The sequence below is a fragment of the Myxocyprinus asiaticus genome, chromosome 8, assembly GCF_019703515.2.
Source record: "Myxocyprinus asiaticus isolate MX2 ecotype Aquarium Trade chromosome 8, UBuf_Myxa_2, whole genome shotgun sequence".
Taxonomy (NCBI): Eukaryota; Metazoa; Chordata; class Actinopteri; order Cypriniformes; family Catostomidae; genus Myxocyprinus; species Myxocyprinus asiaticus.
Window position 1 is genome coordinate 8,005,114 of NC_059351.1, and position 19,826 is coordinate 8,024,939.

General features: G+C 37.2%; 1 protein-coding gene across 1 annotated transcript in view; it reads right to left on the reverse strand.

Annotated features, from left to right (window-relative positions):
* The window catches only part of LOC127444529 (microtubule-associated tumor suppressor 1-like), a 75,627-nt gene that overhangs the window by 36,578 nt on the left and 19,223 nt on the right, over positions 1-19,826 (reverse strand). Inside the window, exons 3-6 of the mRNA XM_051703937.1 lie at positions 17,656-17,809; positions 9,544-9,735; positions 7,391-7,531; positions 6,311-6,412 (exon numbers count right to left, since the gene is read on the reverse strand). Of these exons, the coding sequence (XP_051559897.1) occupies positions 6,311-6,412; positions 7,391-7,531; positions 9,544-9,735; positions 17,656-17,809 (589 nt within the window). The remainder of the gene's footprint in view (positions 1-6,310; positions 6,413-7,390; positions 7,532-9,543; positions 9,736-17,655; positions 17,810-19,826) is intronic.

A 19,826-nucleotide genomic window follows, 5' to 3' on the forward strand; every position in this document is an offset into this window, starting at 1 on the left:
TTTATCAGTGATGTCGGTCTCTCTCTCAGCTACAGTATTAGAATGGAATGGTTTGATATTGGAGGATGCAGCATTTGAAGGTTATAGCTTGTAATAAACAACTTGGATTTTTGCACTATTCAGACATTTAACCCTTGTGCATCGATAAAACGAAGTTACTCAGATGTCCTTAGAGAACAAAAATGTCCATGTCAAAAAACTGCCATAATAATATTATATATTAATACTATTTTCCACTTTCAGTGAGTTCATTTTTTTAACCAACATCAGTCCTTATCATAACTACCAAATATTCATTCATTTTCAGGATTTTAACCCTTTAAATGCCAGTTTGTTTATATATTGCTACTGTTGTTTTTTTATGGAAAAAACAAAACACAAAATGAATTATTTTCCGTATACAAAATGCTAAGGGGAATTTTTTTGGGGGGGATTATCACAGTCTGGGATATGTCAATGATTAGCAACAACATTGATTTTGCTGCGTTATTAATTTTTGTGTAGTGTCAGGTTTAAAAAAAGAAACCTCACACTCAGGACCTTAGAGGACAAAAATGCCATAAAAATATTATATATTAATATTATTTTCCACTTTCACTGACTTTTTAACCAACATCAGTCCTGATCATAACTACCAAATATTCGTTCATTTTCAGGACTTTAACCCTTTAAATGCCAGTTTGTTTAAATAACGCCACTGTTGTTTTTAACACACACACAAATTTCTCAATACACACATACAAAACACACTCTGACATCCATACCAACACACCCACACAATTTTAGCTGCATCATTTATTCAGTTGGCCTGCAGTACTCTATAATACAGCAAACAGAAAATAGGAAAAAAGCATGTATTTGCTCCATAGGCTAAACATGAGAAAAATGGTGCCATCTGGTGAAAATATTAAAACGTTACATTTTGAAGCCAGGGCTCCGGAATGAAAGTATAATATCATAGAATTCATGATTTTATGCTTTAATGGCACTGGGATCAAATATTGCAGTTTTAATGGGTTTCAATGGGGACATTTCTGTCCTTAAGGTCCTGAGTGTAACTATTTTGTGTACACAGTGTACAGTGCATCCGGAAAGTATTCACAGCGCTTCACTTTTTCCACATTTTGTTGTTACAGCCTTATTCCAAAATTGATTAAATTCATTATTTTCCTCAATTCTACAAACAATACCCCATAATGACAATGTGAAAGAAGTTTGTTTGAAATCTTTGCAAATTTATATATAAAAAAATAAAAAATAAAAAAAAAACGAAAAAAAATAAATAAATCACATGTACATAAGTATTCACAGCCTTTGCTCAATACTTTGTTGAAGCACTTTTGGCACCAATTACAGCCTCAAGTCTTTTTGAGTATGATGCTACAAGCTTGGCACACCTATTTTTGGGCAGTTTCTCCCATTCTTCTTTGTAGGACCTCTCAAGCTCCACCAGGTTGGATGGGGAGCGTCGGTGCACAGCAATTTTCAGATCTCTCCAGAGATGTTCAATCGGGTTCAAGTCTGGGCTCTGGCTGGGCCACTCAAGGACATTCACAGAGTTGTCCCGGAGCCACTCCTTTGTTATCTTGGCTGTGTGCTTAGGGTCGTTGTCCTGTTGCAAGTTTTCATCAAGGATGTCTCTGTACATTGCTGCATTCATCTTTCCCTCGATCCTGACTAGTCTCCCAGTTCCTGCCGCTGAAAAACATCCCCACAGCATAATGCTGCCACCACCATGCTTCACTGTAGGGATGGTATTGGCCAGGTGATGAGCAGTGCCTGGTTTCCTCCAGCCATGACGCATGCCATTCAGGCCAAAGAGTTCAATCTTTGTTTCACATGGTCTGAGAGTCCTTCAGGTGCCTTTTGGCAAACTCCAGGCAGGCTGTCATTTGCCTTTTACTGAGGAGTGGCTTCCGTCTGGCCACTCTACCATACAGGCCTGATTGGTGGAGTGTTGCAGAGATGGTTGTTCTTCTGGAAGGTTCTCCTCTCTCCACAGAGAAATGCTGGAGCTCTGTCAGAGTGACCATCGGGTTCTTGGTCACCTCCCTGACTAAGGCCTTTCTCCCCCGATCGCTCAGTTTGGCCAGGCAGCCAGCTCTAGGAAGAGTCCTGGTGGTTCCAAACTTCTTCCATTTACAGATGATGGAGGCCACTGTGCTCATTGGGACCTTCAATGCTGCAGAAATTTTTCTGTACCCTTCCCCAGATCTGTGCCTCGATACAATCCTGTCTCGGAGGTCTACAGACAATTCCTTGGACTTCATGGCTTGGTTTGTGCTCTGACATACACTGTTAACTGTGGGACCTTATATAGACAGTTGTGTGCCTTTCCAAATCATGTCCAATCAACTGAATTTACCACAGGTGGACTCCAATCAAGTTGTAGAAACATCTCAAGGATGATCAGTGGAAACAGGATGCACCTGAGCTCAATTTTGAGTGTCATGGCAAAGGCTGTGAATACTTATGTACATGTGATTTTTTTCGTTTTTTATTTTTAATAAATTTGCAAAGATTCTTTCACGTTGTCATTATGGGGTATTGTTTGTAGAATTTTGAGGAAAATAATGAATTTAATCCATTTTGGAATAAGGCTGTAACATAAAAAAATTTGGAAAAAGTGAAGCGCTGTGAATACTTTCCGGATGCACTGTATTATAGATGTATTATAGGAACTGAGGTTGAAATATCAAAATTCCCCCAAAAATACACACCTTTGGAAAAATTTATGCCATTGGCATTTACACAGCCAAAATGATTGAAAAAACAAAAATGAAAAAGACAAAAATGTCCCTAAGGTCGCACAAGGGTTAAGTATATGTTCATTACACTCTGTTTCAAAACTCATATTTCTCTGTACCTAGTCTTGACCTATACACTGCAAATATTCACATGCTTAATGAGTATCTTTGTCTTGTTTTTCTATTAAAAATGTCAAAATATTTTTAAAACAAGATTAATCTACCTTTTGAGCAAAAAATGTGCGAGATATTAATGTTTGTTTTCAAAATATGTCTCTTTAATATACTGTTAGTATTTTGTCTTGACTGGCAGATTTTTAAACTTGTTTTGCCTTTGTATATGCTTAAAACAAGTTTAAAAAAAATCTTCATGTGACAAGACAAACTCCACTTGCACTATATTCAAGATACTTTATCTGAAAATATAATTATAATTTAATTAAAAATAAATATATAATTATATACATTTTATGTTTATACCATTTTTAATGTTCTATAATTGTATTAAATATAAAATTAAAATTAAAGTCAGTTAAAGTTGTTTTAAGGATGTTATAGGATAGGATAGGTAATTAAGCTCAATCGACAGCATTTGTGGCATAATGTTGATTACCACAAACATTAATTTCAACTCTTCCCTCCTTTTCTTTAAAAAAAAAGAAGAAGAAGAAGAAGCAAAAATCAAGTTTACAGTGAGGCACTTACAATGGAAGTGGGGGCCACATTTTTGGAGGGTTTAAAAGGCAGAAATGTGAAGCTTATAATTTTATAAAAGTACGTACAGTACATTCATTCTTCTGTTAAAACTCATGTATTATTTGAGCTGTAAAGTTGTTTAAATTTCATTTTTTTCAGTCATTTTAGGGTTTTGACATTACATCGTCATGGAAACGAAGTTGAAAAATTGGCTATAACTTTACACAGAAATGGTTAGTAAGTGATTTCATCACACTGAAATCATGTTTACATGCACATTGTTTATGTCTTGTGGCTATACTTTTGAAAACATGAGTATTTTAACATTAAAAAATTGGCCCCCATTAACTTCAGTTGTAAGTGCCTAACCCTAACCCAGAATTTAATTTTTTTTTAAAGACAAGGAGGGGCAAGTCAAAATAAATTTTTGTGGTAATCAATATTATGCCACAAATGCTGTCGATTGAGATTAACTTGTATTGAACCCAGAATATTCATTTGAGAATGATTTTTGTGCAGTGTATCAGTATCTTCATCCCATCTACATCATTCTTCCTCTTCCTATTTCCTCTCTCCATTTCAGGTGCCTGTTTTCAAACATTTTTATGCATCTTTCAGTTGCAGGCTTCCTGAATGGATGTCTTTGTCAGATAGAGAGAGCGAGAGAGAGAGAGAGAGAGAAAGAGAGAGAGAGAGAGAGAGAGAGAGAGAGAGTGAGTGAGAGAGAGAGAGAGAGAGAGAGAGAGAGAGAGTGAGAGAGAGAGAGAGAGAGAGAGAGAGAGAAAGAGAGAGAGTGAGAGAGAGAGAGAGAGAGAGAGAGAGAGAGTGAGAGAGAGAGAGAGAGAGAGAGAAAGTGAGAAAGTGAGAGGATGACAGAGAAAGTTAGATATGCGCCTTGGAATATTGATGAGTGACATTGTTCAGAAACTAGTCGTTGAACAGCATATAAACGGCTGTGTTCTGACACTATTGTCCTTCTCTATTCATCACTAAAGGGCAACAGCTGCAGTGCCAGAACAAAAAATAGGAACAGTCAAGGGGTGGAGGTGGTTCTTGTGGGCGAAATTCTGTTAAAGCCAAGTATAAAAGGCCAGAAATACCAAAGAAGTGTGCATTGGGAATGCAAACTCAGTGTGGATGTGACTGGAATTTAAGCCTGATGATTTCCAAGGCAGTGATGCTCTGAACACAGCAAAGATAGCTGCAAACAGTAATACAGTTTGAGAGTGAAATCGAAAGGCTGCAGGGTATTCCTCAGCTCCCTGGCATTTACAAATAATAAAATAAAAATAAATCTCTCCCCTCATTCATAACACTCAGCCTTCCTTTAACAGAGAACAAAAGAGCCCTGTTTCTTGCATTTGTATGTATCACAAAGAGAGAGAATGAGAAAAAGACATAATGAGAGTTATGTACTGTATGTGAATATACTTATATAGAATATAGATGTACCCACACCTATCATATCGCTTCTGAAGACATGGATTAAAACACTGGAGTCTTATGGATTACTTTTATGATGCCTTTATGTGCTTTTTGGAGCTTAAACATTTTGGCACCTATTCACTTGCATTGTATGGACCTACAGAGCTTAAATGTTTTTCTACAAATCATAATTTGTGTTCTGCTGAAGAAAAAAAGTCATACACATCTGGGATGGCATGAGGGCGAGTAAATGATGAGAGAATTTTCATTTTTGGGCGAACTATTCCTTTAACATATTCAATTATTTTTCGATTTCAATAGCCAATGTTTGATCCATGTTTTTGTTGCGTTTAGACACAAAACCATCTATTTAATTTCCAAAATGTAAAATAGTGAGATACTTAAACTAAATTCAAACACGTTTTCAACTAAAACATTCAAATATCCACTATGCCCTGTCTCAAAATGCCCACTATTTATACATTATGCCAGCAGCAAACATTTCACAGTCAGGGGGCCTGGGTAGCTCATTGAGTAAAGACGCTGACTACCATCCCTGGAGTTGTGAGTTAGAATCCAGGGTGTGCTGAGTGACTCCAGCCAGGTCTCCTAAGCAACCAAATTGGCTCGGTTGCTAGGGAGGGTAGAGTCACATGAGGTAACCTCCTCGTGGTCGCTATAATGTGTGGTTCTCGCTCTCGTTGGGGTGCGTGGTGAATTGTGCGTGGATGCCGCGGAGAATAGAGTGAAGCCTCCACACATGCTATGTCTCCACAGTAACAACCACAAGCCATGTGATAAGATGTGCGGATTGACGATCTCAGACGTGGAGGCACTGAGATTCGTCCTCCGCCACCCGGATTGAGGCGACTCACTACGCCACCACGAGGACCTAGGGCGCATTGGGAATTGGGCATGCCAAATTGGGGAGAAAAAAATAAATAAACATTTCACAGTCATTTGGAATTTGGAACACACATAGCTGTGATTTACAACACTATGAGAAGCGAAAGTGTGTGTGTTTTTGTGTATTCTTATGTTTTCATTGAAAGATGGATGTGATCACAATATCTGTCCAGCACACCTGTTATCAACAAATTATCCACACTCACCTGTTAATACACACACAACACAGAGAAACACTCATTTCACACTCTATTTTAAGCTACTGTATGAGCAGCCTACAGCCTGACCTTTCGTATATACAATGAAAGGAACAACCTACAGTTATCATCAGTGTTACATCCCAAATGGTTACAAAATCTGGAAAGTCAGAAAAGGCACGCTTAAGTCATTAAAAGCTAAATAAAAAGTTAACCCCTGACTGCACGTTTTTGGATATGGCAGAGCTACTGGTGAATAGAACAGTTAAATGACTGACTGAACACGTCATAATATCTGTCTAGGCTCAAAGATCAATATCAGACATATTTTCTCCTTACCTGTTGTTGCTGAGCGAATAAGTCGTGCTGATCCAGTGCGCTGCAAAACATTCTGGTTAGTCTTAGCTGTCATCTGGTTGGTCACAGATGGGGCCTTCTGCCCTATTGAAACAGTGCAGAAAAAATCAATCTGTATGCTAACAGATTGTGCAGTAACAGGTTGCAGTGAAGGAACTGATGGAGAGGATTTGTGTGCTTAAGTGTTTTAATGGCAGTGGGTGGGACAGGGTGGGGCAGACAGAATGCTGTTAAAACATTAATAGCTAACCATCAATACTTTTTGGATAATTAGCAAGGCATTCATTCATCCAGACAGGATGGTTCATCAATCTTATCTACAAACATTCACAAAAAGTACCATCTTTGCATCCAAAACGGAAACTGTAACCTTTATGAAGTGTGTGTATGTGTGTGTGTGTGTGTGTGTGTGTGTGAGAGAGAGTGAGAGAGAGAGAGAGAGAGAGAGAGAGAGAGAGAGACTGTGTTTATACGTTAGCACATACATTTCAAATGGCTTATTTTATTATTATAATTTAAGAAATACAAGACTAAGTTTAGTAAGATTTATGCGTAAAACATAAAAAGTCCACCAATGAAAAAAAAATACACATATTCAAAATATGAACAAAAATATTTTTTGTTTCTCAGGTAGGCTAAATTGATCTTGTTTTAAGGATGTTTAGACATTTTTACTGGAAAACAATACAAAATACTCTGTATATATACAGTATATACATTACAGTATATATATATATATATATATATATATATATATATATATATATATATATATATATATATATTAGGTATTTATGGTTCTAATCATATCTTGTTTTAAAATAAACTAGCACATAAAAAAAAGTGTTAGTTACAGTGTCTTTAGCTAAGATGTTCAGCTTTCTCACTGATTAATGATTATAAAAGATCTGACGACAAGAGAGTTTCCCTTTGAAGTGCAAATAATACATGATTAGAGACAGATGAATGCTGACTGATACATTAATAAAGGAGTGTTAAAGAGAATTACTGCTAATAATCGATACTAAACCATACTGTGGATTATATATGTATGTCCCTCACCTGCCACTGGTCTGGATGGTATAGAGCTTGCTCTGCTGCGGTGACCAGATACAGGTTTGCTGGCTGGAGACTTCACTTGTGTCTGGGATGAGGGTGATTGTTTGATAGACTTCTCCTCATTCTTCATTATCTCAGCAGGAACTGATCACAGAGAAATCGTTAGAATTATAAGATAGTGTACACTGCCATAAATCCTATTATTAATCAGTATTTTTTATCTTGTTTTCCAGTAAAAAGAAGAAGAAGAAGAAAAAGAAGTAAACATTCATAAAAGCATATTCATTTTCCTTAATATCTTTACATACAATTTTAAAGGTGCACTCAGTAATTAATCATGTATGTTATCTTGGACTTACACTGAACCCCAGGGGCATGGATGAAGCATCATTTAAACACAACAGTTGTCAGTTACAGATGTCACTGTAGAAATTCACTATTCACAGTCAGCCATGATTAATCTTAATAGTCTTCATTTCATGTGAGTGGACTTGATTTTATACGTATGTTAAAAAATGGCTATTCATTTCTTTAGGAGTAAAACTTTTTTTAAAGGAATAAATACTGAGTGCACTTTTAACACTTGTTTACAGAGAATGTATCTTGAATATAAATGTATTTTTTCCATGAAAGGTTTTGTACACATTTTCACCTTAAGTTAGTGAGATTTAAAATAAGTGGAAAAAAATTGCCAAACACTGGTACATTCTTTTGAAAACAAATTTTAAAATGTTATGCAATTTTTTTTATTATTTCTGCGCAACTAGTGTGACCAAAAATTAACTTTGTTTTCAAAACAGCTTTCTGAATACCCCCCAACCCCCCACCTCCACCCCGCCACCAACGTATACCATTAATTGAGTAACATTGTTGGGGTGCGTCTAAGCGGGTAACTCTAAACAAACAGAGCAATTTTCATAGCAACACAGAAACATAGAGCTTAGAGTTTTCAAGAAAATGTACTTATGAATGGCTTACTAATAGTTGTCTCTGCATATTAAGCTGGGATAGAAGGTATTTTGTTACATACTTCAGCTTTAAATATCAGGAAAAGCTTTAAGTGACACCGTTAAGTTTTGATTACGGCACAGAAAACACATCGGTAATCACAGTAATATTTCAATGCTTTTTCAGTTCTTCCACATGCAAACAATCATCATTTAAATTAAAGGCTTTTGTGATGATATTAATGGGCAATTTTGGTGTGAATTCACCTACAATATCTTGTTTAGTCACTCCAAACACATTCATATGCGTTCCTACTGAGATTGCATCTCACTGCTCCAAGTTACCATGACAACTTGTATTAGTAGAGAGATCTTGATTGTTTCTATTTTTTTATTTAAGTTCAGAATGTGACACATTTGGAGACCATTTGTGTGTGAGTGTGGGAATGAACCAATCATCATTCTGAAAGGATGTTTTGCAGAGGATGTTGTGAGTAATGTTGTGAGCAAAGATTGTATTGTATAAGATTGTTTCTTACAGACACTGCTAAACTCTGAGCAGATGTGACCTTTGACCTGAAGAAAGGAATCAGGGCAGTATGAACTGAAAAATAGTTTTCCTTAAGGCAGAGAGAGAGAGAGAGAGAGAGAGAGAGAGAGAGACTGGAAAAAAATAACAATAAAATAATAATAATAATATATATATATATATATATATATATATATATATATATATATATATATATATATATATATATATATATAGTTTTTCTGAGAAACCCTAACAAAAAATACTATGTTGGTACCATGGTACAGTGATATAAGATGATAATATCATGGTACTTTGACATATACTATCCCTTACAAAAATCGAGTGTTCATATAAATACAAGTGTATTTATCATTGAGATGACAAGTTAAGTTGATAGAATCACAACTTAATATATTTGTCAACTCAAGAAAGCACCTTGATTCAACTAAATGTCCAAAAAAAAAAAAAAAAAGCTGTGCTGTGCTGTTAAATGCTGTAACTTACGGCTCAGTTGATTGGCTAGAAAAACTGTGCCTGAGAATAAGAGAGATGATGTTCATATAAGAGGAAAGCAGGTGTATTTAATTTGAGAGGATTCCAATACTTGCACTGGGTAACCAACTACTCTCTCTCTCTCACACACACACACACACACACACACACACACATACACACACCTTTGTTTACTGCAATACCGTTGCTTTCACTGATTATACTTCCCAGTGATGAGGAGCTGGGGCTTGTGGGAAGGCTTTTGACAGGCAGCTTGGAGGAGGTCACTCTCTGAGCACCCTTATAGGAAGAGCTGGAGACTGTGGTGGGGGTGCAAGGCCCTGTCAACTTCTCTGTGGTGCGCATCCTTGGAATGCCTGAAAGCAAAGAACAAAAGACATTGTCGTCATCATCAACAACATCATCATCATCACTGACATCAAAATTAATTGTGATATTGTATGTTATTTTAAATAAACCTTAGATATGACATAATGGCAGTTGCACTCACATTGTGTTTAAGGGATAGTTGACCCAAAAATGAAAAATCTCATCATCATTCCAGATGCGTATGACTTTCTTTCTTCTGCAGAACACAAACAAAGATTTTTAGAAAATATCTCAGAATTTTGAAGGTCCAAAAAGCACATTAAAGCTGCATAAAAGCAATCCATTAGACTCCAGTGGTTAAATACATGTCTTCAGAAGCAATATGATAGGTGTGGATGGGAAACAGATTTATTTAAGTCCTTTTTAACTAATAAATCTCCACTTTCACATTCTTCTTCTTTTGTTCTTTCATGCATAACCCTACTGATTGGGACTGGTCAAAGTTGGAGATTTATAGTAAAAAAGGACTTAAATATTGTTCTGTTTCTCACCCACACCTATCATATCGCTTCTGAAGATATGGATTAAACCACTGGAGTCATATGGATTACTTTTATGCTGCTTTAGAATCAGAATCAGATTCAGAATTTAATGTGCTTTATGGAGCTTCAAAGTTCTGGGCCTGGCCACCATTCACTTGCATTGTGAGCTGAAATATTCTTCTAAAAATCTTTGTGTTCAGTGGGACAAAGAAAGTCATACATGTCTGGTATGGCATGAGGGTGAGTAAATAATGAGAGAATTTTCATTTTTGGGTAAACTATCCCTTTAAATTTTTTAACAAAGATTAGTTATATAAAGGATATAGTGCATTCAGCAATGCTAATCTTGAACATATACCCAGCAGATTGTCTTTGTGCTTCATTGATTGAAAGACAAAATTAATGTGTGGTATAAGTCTGTTTGCGGCTTCATTAAGCACCCTACAGTAATTGGACTGACTGATGGTATATCCTTTCAGAAAATATAGGATGCACAAAAAGAGCTGACTTATGGGATATCCACTTTTCTTGCACACACACTGAGTATGGAAGATCCTGACTGACTCAGGTGTGCATCAGCAATTTTTCCTGTATCCTACTCTCAAGGTTGCAAATGAGCCCTGCCTGAACTGCAACATCATCAGATGTATAGAGAGAACAAAGAGATGGTGCACTTATAAAAAGGCACCAACATACAAACATGATTTGTGGACATGGTACCACTGTATAACCATGTTTTATGTAGCACTGTAGTACAGTGGTTCTCTTAGAAGTACATGGAGTACCATGTAAATACCATAATAAATGAATAGTATGAATTGTAATCATTCAGTACCATGGTATATAGTGGATGACCGATTTGGGTTTTTCTAATGGCCGATTCTTAAATCTAGAGAGCGTATCAAAGTTCACTCAAAATGTTCAAAACTTAAAATGTTCATTATCTATTTACAAGGCTGTCGGAACATTTTAGAATAAAAGAGTTTGACTCAAATGGGTAGAAGCTCTGTGTGTGTTTTTGTGAATTAAAGAAGGAGAGAGAGGAACACCTCACACAAACACATCCAGGTAAAGTAAGGTCTTCTGGGGGCACTGCTATGGAGACCAACCAACAAAAATACACATCAAGTCAGCTGGTTTATGTGCATACAGGTTTGAATGTGTTGGTCTGACACGCTGACTGCTCTGAGGGAACGATAACATGTTGTTTCTCAATTACACCAGTCTGATCCAGAAACCACTTTCTTAACCCTTGCACTGAACTATGTGGTTATAAAATACTATTTTAAACTGCATTTGATTCAAAGGCAATGAGACACAAGAGTCATTAAACTGAGTTAGATAAATGCCACCTATTGGAGAAAGCAAGGCACTGCAATTGGTCTATGAAAAAGTTCTGGTTTCAACACAGGTGATGTGTGTATTTCTTTTTAAAGCCAAGTAAAATACTAAAATACTTCAAAAATACTTAAAATATTTTCTTCTATCCCAGCTTAATATGCAGAAACAACTATGAGTAAGATATTTGTAAGCTAAATTCCATGAAAAGTGTAAATGTGGATCTGTGGTGTTATCAAAACATTGCTGTTAGCCAGCATCCCACCCAACATGACACAGCAATGGCATGAGTTTGAGGTGGGACAAAAGTATTTGTTTGTTTGACCAATGGAAGATGGATGGAGTGTTCAGGAAACATAAATAATACCTTTAAGTGCTATCTATGCACATGAAACTGTTGCACACTGTCGATTACAACTGGCAATTATTTAGACTTCAGTTTTTAAAAAAAGAAAATTTGTGTTTACAGTAATGTTCTTACAATAAAAGTCTATGGGGCAAGGTATTCTGGGGGTTTTGAAAGAAGAAATGTGAAGGGCTTATTTTTGTTACAGCACTTATATTAATAATTCTATACAAAAATTTGTGTTATTGAGTTGTAAAGTTATTTTTGTAGTGGGATATCTGTTCTAGGTGGATAAAGTTATGGTTATGTGTTACCAAAGTAATTCTTAGTATATTTGAAGCCAATCTTAGAACATATTATTTCAGAAAAGCTTTTACTTGATTGTTTTATTTCTGTATTATTTATTTATTGGTAATAATATTTTGATTAGCATGTTTGAATTTCTTCATCCTTTTTCTTTTCATTTAACATTTTTCCTATGCAAAGCACCTTGAGAATCTACCTTTAAAAGTGCTATATAAAAATTATTATTATCATATTTTTTGACGTTTATTACAGTGCAATGCCTTGTTACATAGATTTCCACTCTTAGTGCATAAATCCAATTTTTGTTTGTTTTTTTTACAAACTGAGGGATGAGTCAAAATTATTTTCTGTGGTAATCCACAGCATGCTGGAAAGCTTGACTTGTATTTAACCTGGAAAAGTCCTTTAGATATACAGTACCCTCAGGCAAGTCTGACTTTGGACTTTTTAAATCTAAGAGTGAGTTGTTTTTGTTTTTTGGGGTAATTCTGATTAATTAGAATCAGAATGAGCTTTATTACCAAGTATGCTTACACACACAATTAATTTGTCATGGTGACAGAAGATTCCAGTTCAAAGAGAATACAAAAAATATACATTTACAACATATACATTCAAAACATTTGAAATATACATATAAACATATACACATAAACAGTGAAATAAAAATAAAAAATAAGATACAACAGATAAATATATATAGAAAACTACAGTAGGGCAATAATGACTTGGTAGCTGAATCAAACCAGACAGTTATAGAAGTGCAGAGTACAGACTCTGAGTAGAACTGGATCAGCAGCACCTGTGGCAGGTTGAACGAAGGAAGTACAACCTCTGCTGGGCCTTTTTCACAATGGAGTCAACATGGGTCTCCCACTTCAGGTCCTGTGAGATGGTAATGCCCAGGAACCTGAATGACTCCACTGCTGCAACAGTGCTATTTAGAATGGTGAGCGGGGTCGATGCTGGGGTGTTCCTCCTGAAGTCCACTATCATCTCCACTGTTTTGAGCTTGTTCAGCTCCAGGTTGTTTTGACTGCACCAGTGAGCCAGCCGTTCAACCTCCCTTCTGTAAGCAGACTCGTTGTTATCTTGGATGAGGCCGATGACTGTAGTGTCATCTGCAAACTTCAGAAGCTAGACAGAGAGGTCCTTGGCAGTGCAGTTGTTTGTGTACAGGGAAAAGAGTAGTGGAGAGAGAGCACACATCCCTGGGGGACACCAGTGCTGATTGTACATGTGCTGGAAGTGAATTTCCCCAGTCTCACTAACTGCTGCCTATCTGTCAGAAAGCTGGTGATCCACTAACAGATAGAAGTGGGAACTGAGAGCTGGGTTAATTTATTCCATAGGTAAGCAGAGATGATGGTGTTGAAAGCCGAACTGAAGTCCACAAATAGGATCCTTGCATAAGTCCTTGGTCTGTCTAGATGTTGCAGTATGTAATGCAGTCCCATATTAACTGCATCATCCACCAACCTGTTAGCTCGATAGGCAAACTGCAGGGGATCCAAAAAGGGTCCAGTGATGTCCTTCAGGTGGGCCAACACCAGTCTCTCAAATTACTTCATGACTATAGACATCAGGGCGACAGGTCTGTAGTTTTTAAATCCAGCAATCTTGGGTTTCTTTGGGACAGGGATAATGGTGGAGCATTTGAAGCAGCTGGGAACTTCACAGTGCTCCAGTGATGTATTGAAGATCTGTGTTAAGATAGGGGCCAGCTAGCACAGGCTTTTAGACAAGTGGGTGAAACACCATCTGGGCCCTGTGCTTTCCTTGTCTTCTGCTTCTGGAAGACCCGGCACACATCCTCTTCACAGATCTTAATTTCAGATTGAGTAGCAAGAGGGGGGAGGAGGGTGGTTGCAGGAGGTGTTTATGTTTGTGTGAAGTGAAAGTCAGAGCAAGTGTGGGGTGTAAGACTGGGCTTTTCAAATCTACAGTAAAACACGTTCAGGTCATCAGCCAGTTGTTGATTCGCTACTGTGTTGGGGGATGATATCTTGTAGCTGGTAATGTTTTTCAGGCCACTCCACACTGATGCAGGGTCGTTAGCTGAAAACTTGTTTTCCAGATTTTCAGAGTACCTTCTTTTAGCCTCTCTAATCTCTTTTGTCAGTATGTTTTTGGCCTGATTATACAAGATTTTATCCCCACTTCTGTAAGCATCCCCTTTGGCCTGACAAAGCTGCCTGAGTTTTGCTGTAAACCATGGTTTGTCATTGCTTTATGTTAAATAAGTCCTATTAGGAACGCACTTGTCCTCACAGAAATTGATATATGATGTCACAGTATCTGTGAGCTCGTCCAGGTCAGTGGCTGCAGCTTCAAAAACGCTCCAATCAGTGCAGTCAAAGCAGGCTTGTAGTTCCAGCTCTGCTTCATTGGTCCATCTTTTTACATTCTTAACTACAGGTTTAGCTGATTTTAGTTTCTGCCTGAAGGTTGGAAGAAGATGAACCAGCTGCTCTAGGGACAGAGCGATATGCATCTTTTAATGTAGCATACCAGTGATCCAGTATATTTCTGTCTCTGTTTGGGCATGTAATGTGCTGTTTATATATTGGCAGTTCACGTGTGAGGTTTGCTTTTTTAAAATACCCAAGAATAATAATAAGTGAGTCCAGGTGTTGTTGCTCTGTGTCTGTGATGTGATCAGCCAGCTGTTGCAGCGCTGCGTTCACACACGCTTGTGGAGGAATGTAAACACTCACCAGAATAAACAAGGAAAACTCCTGTGGCGAGTAGAAAGGCTTACAGTTGAGGAAGAGCGCTTCTAAATTAGGGCAGCACATCTTCTTCAATGCTGTTACATCTGTACACCAACTTGCACTGATGTAAAAGCATGTTCCACCACCTCTCGTTTTCCCTGATAACTCCATGATGCGATCCGCTCTGAACAGCTGAAAGAATGGCAGATGTAACATGCTGTCCAGAATGGTTTCACTCAGCCAGGTTTCCGTGAAGCACAGAGCAGTAGAGTTAGCAAAGTCCTTATTTGTATGGGTTAGGAGAAGTAGTTTGTCCGTTTTGTTAGGAAGAGAGTGGACATTCGCTAGATGTATGCTTGGCAGTGTGGTTCGGAAGCTGCGTTCACGCAGTTTGACCAGCGCACCGGCTTGCTTCCCTAGTTTGCGTCTTTTAGTGCACTTGTACAGCACCACAGCTCCTCCGAATAAAATGTCCAACAAAATGTCAGAATAATCAAATACCGGTAAAAAATTATCTGGTGTTTGCTGCCGAATATTTAACAGTTCATCTCTGGTGAAAGTGATCGAAAAGACATCACTAAACACAGGACAAACAAACAAATACAGCAAAAGAACTGGAGAGCTCCACACCGAGGCAGCAATCCGCGGCGTCATCGTAGATCGAGATTTGATGTGATTTGATTTAATGTGTCACTCTTGGCTGTCCACACTTCTAAACTGAATTTTAAAAGTTATCAAATATCTAAAAAGAGGACTTTGACAAGTGGCACGACTAAATTAATGTGGCTAAGTGGATAAAACATTAGGAGGTGAATCACAGAACAGATATCATTTGACACCAATCTTTTCCCTGATTGGCAGCTATTCGATTTTAGTGCAAAAGTCACAGTGTGGTCCTGTGGTCTCAGAGGAGCAGAAACAAGACGGCAATTGTCTGGGATAAATTTGACCTTTTCTGCTTGATTAAATTCTATTTGTCAGTGACACTGAAACATGACACACATTAACATATAGAATAAGGGCAATGAAACCACGGGCACCCAAATATTTTCCTGCTGCCACATCCAATGAATGAAAGAGGGAACACACATTAGAGAAAAAGAAAAGGGATGTCAAGGAAAAGGGTTGGGTTACTGGACAGCCCAAAAGTGTGTAAATGAACAACCATACACACATTGAGCACAATGAACTAGCCACTTCCTGAAACAAATATGTGGGGATTTCTGACCGGACAGGAACTGGATGAATATCAAGGGAAAGACCCTTAGGGTACACACAAATGCAGAGGACAGTTGTGGGAGGAGGGAAAGAGAGACAGAGTGGAAAAAAGAAAGAATGAGAGAGAGAAAAATGGATAATATGAGGAACAAAATTGAAGTTAAGTGTTAAGTGTTAAACTGAAGTGTCTATTATGGTTTAAAATGAAAAATGTATGGCCGTAGAAAGTGAGGGAGAGTTATGCAACACTATGCAGAGGTTGGACAGTGAAGTACTGCATCCTGCAAGCTTATTAACACCAGCTGCAGCCCAACTTCCAACCTCTCTCTCTCTCTCTTCCAAACACCCACATTTGTTTTTCAATCATGGTGGGGGCATTTCTTTGACTTCTATTGCTTTTACTTAGCCAATGACATTTTTTAACCCTAAACCTAACACACAAACCTTTCTGCATTTTGACATTTTGATTAAGATATTATTTAGTATTATATATAGTATTATTAGTTTATTAAGTTGTTTTCCGTACAGGGACCACAATTATAACTATCCTTTTTTTTACTGTCCTTTTAGGGACGTTCCCCAAAATAGATAAAATCTGACCCACACATATACACTCTTGTTTACCTAACCCTAACCTAACCCCACCCTAACCTAACCCTAACCCCTAGTAAACCTAAAAAAACTGCTTCGTGTCTTAACATCTAAATTGTTTTAAGTCACAAATATTATTAAACATCACTGAATCAACCTGAATACATTAGGTTACATCAACAAAAACATTTTAAGGGTTAGATAAGGAATACAAATAGCTATGTATAATATAAATTACTCTAACCCTGCCCCTAAAAGAAAACTTTTAGCATTTATAGATTTTCTTTGCATTTATTTATTTATTTATTTATTTTTTATTATTATTCAGCATTACAATAAATAAATAAACTTAACATTAAACCATTTACTTTATATATTATTATTTATTTTTTTTTACCATTATGGATGTCCCCAAAGGAAGGGGATATTTTGTACACACACTCCTGTACAAAAGCATGGGAAGAAGTTTTCCTGCATGTTCCTGTGTACTCCCTGTATGTGTGCACGTGTATGTGTGTGGCTACTTGTGTGTAGCAGAGAAATATGTAAGACGTTTAAATATCAACTCTGCTGTGTCTGCATGTACAGCAAAGGTGCGTCAGATAAACACTGTAATTACAGCACAAACATACCCACATTTACAGAGAAACCCACACATCCACATGCACACAGATTCATAGCACACAAGTAGAGACAAAATCTGTTTTTCCTCTGTAGATTCATTAAGTTACCTAAACTGTGAGAGTGATGCAAGTAAAATGAGTAGACATATATTAATCAGTGTTAGAGTAAAGTGTTAGAGTATAACAGTACACTGGGTCAACAAAACAAGTCTAGAGGCACGCCTTGCTTCCTTAAGTAATGCCCTTGAGAGTTGTTTCTGTTCTAGTGCGTTTATCAAGAGAAACTCACCCGCCGGCTGAACTGCTCGGCCTCCCAATGGACCCAGACTAACTGTGGGTCGGGCTTCTCGGCTTGGGGGCTTCAGTCTGAGTTCTGGGGGTCCAGATGTGGATGTACTGGTAGCTGTAGTCCCTAATGAAGATCCCAGATTGGGAGACACAGTCTGCAAAAACAGCCTTTGGTTACTGACAGCATCCCACGCGAGAGAGCCCAACTCTGGGCACCGTAAGGTAACCATAGTATTAGCCATTCCACAGAACAGACAAAAAATGTGCAGCAGTATAGAGAGAGAAGTGAGAGAGGAGAAGGAGAGAGAGAGGAGGAGCAGAAAGAAGGGAGGGGAAATAAGACTTGCCAACTCCGAACAGCAGAAGGAAAAAAAAGTAAAGGGAAAAACGTTGCTATTGTGTGATATTCCCTCAGGGCTTCTGATGCCAGGGCCAGCCTAGATCTTTTCCTATTCTAATCTCTTTTTTCTCCTTCGTTTTTGAACACCCTACACACACATGGAGTGAGTTTGTGTAAAGACTGTTGTCTGAATCAGTGTTCATGAGTCAGACTCCTCTCAGGAATGTTCTTCTCCATTCTGTTCTTTTCCCTCCAAAACAGTTGTTTTATTGGCAAAAACATCCCACTTGTGCTCTTTTGAAAAAGTTCAACACTTAATTTGTCCCTCGTTTATTAAAATAAATAAATAAATAAAATAAATAAAATGTAAACAAGAAGAAACATTATATGTGTTAACATGATGTTAGTGTGATCACTTACCTTATCTTTGTAAAGTGTTTTAGAGGATTTCATTGTCATGACAATGAAGTTGTAATATTGGATGTAACTTTACACAGATTAGGTTTGTAAGTGATTTTATCACACTAAAATCCTGTTAACATGTATAATGTTTTGTTGCTATACTTTTGGAAAAATATGTACTTTGGTGGTTATGTACTGTCTACACTATGCCACAAATGCTGCAGATTGAGCTTAACTTGTATTGAACCCAGAACTTTTATTTAAAACAAGGTAAATTGAGAAGCACATTTTCATTAGATATTAAGACTTGTTTTCAGTGAATATTCAGTGAATATATTTGTATAACTCTAGTAAACCAGTAGACATGACCAGTAGATGTGAAGTGCGTGTAAAAAAAAAACAAAGAAGAAAAAAAAACGATCCCTCGATCCACAGCCAAACAGGAAAGGCCGATACAATCACAGTTAGCCAGGATCAATTTTCATTAATTTCATTTCATTCTCTATAATTTAATGGAGACTACAGTACATTTAAGTGCTGACGAGAGCCACATTTTTTTATGCATGTAAAAGGAGCATGTCACTAGAAATACACCAGACATTCAACAAAGACGCAATTAATTTACAAAGAACGTAAGTCCATATTTCTATTCTATTAATTCATTGCATACATTCCATTTACACTACCAACTTCTTATGAATGTGCTGTGTTTGTTTATATCACTGGTGCATAACAGGAATTGACTCTCTAATGGGATGCTGGTGGTGCAATAACTGGAGAAGAACCTCAGAATTAAATTGCACTTGACCCAGCCCATTAGTACTTTGTGTGGGCAATTTTGGCCAACACAATTGCGCCTAGAATTAGCGCAAACTTCATGGCCATGCCCACTGACTTTGCGCTTATATTGCATAGTACTGCACTTAGCGGTCTTAAAATAGGGCCCTATATATACAGTATATTATTATAGCTATAAATATATATATATATATACACACACACATACATTATAGATATACTGTATATACAGTGCATTAATAAACTATTCAGACCCCTTCATTTGACCATTTTTTTAAAAAAAAATTCATGTTGCAGCCTTATACTTAAATGCTTTAAAAAAATAAATAAAAAAATTCTCATCAATCTACACTCCATACTCCATAATGACAAAGCAAAAACCAGATTTTTGATAACTTTGCAAATGTATTAAAAAGAAAAAAACTGAAATATCACATTGACATAAATATTCAGACCCTTAACTCAGTACTTAGTTGAAGCACCTTTGGCAGTGATTACAGCCTCAAGTATTTTTGGGTATGATGCGACAAGATTTGCACACCTGGATTTGGGAATTTTCTGCCATTATTCTCTGCAGATCCTCTCAAGCTCTGTCAGGTTGGATGGGGACTGTCGGTGGACAGCCATTTTCA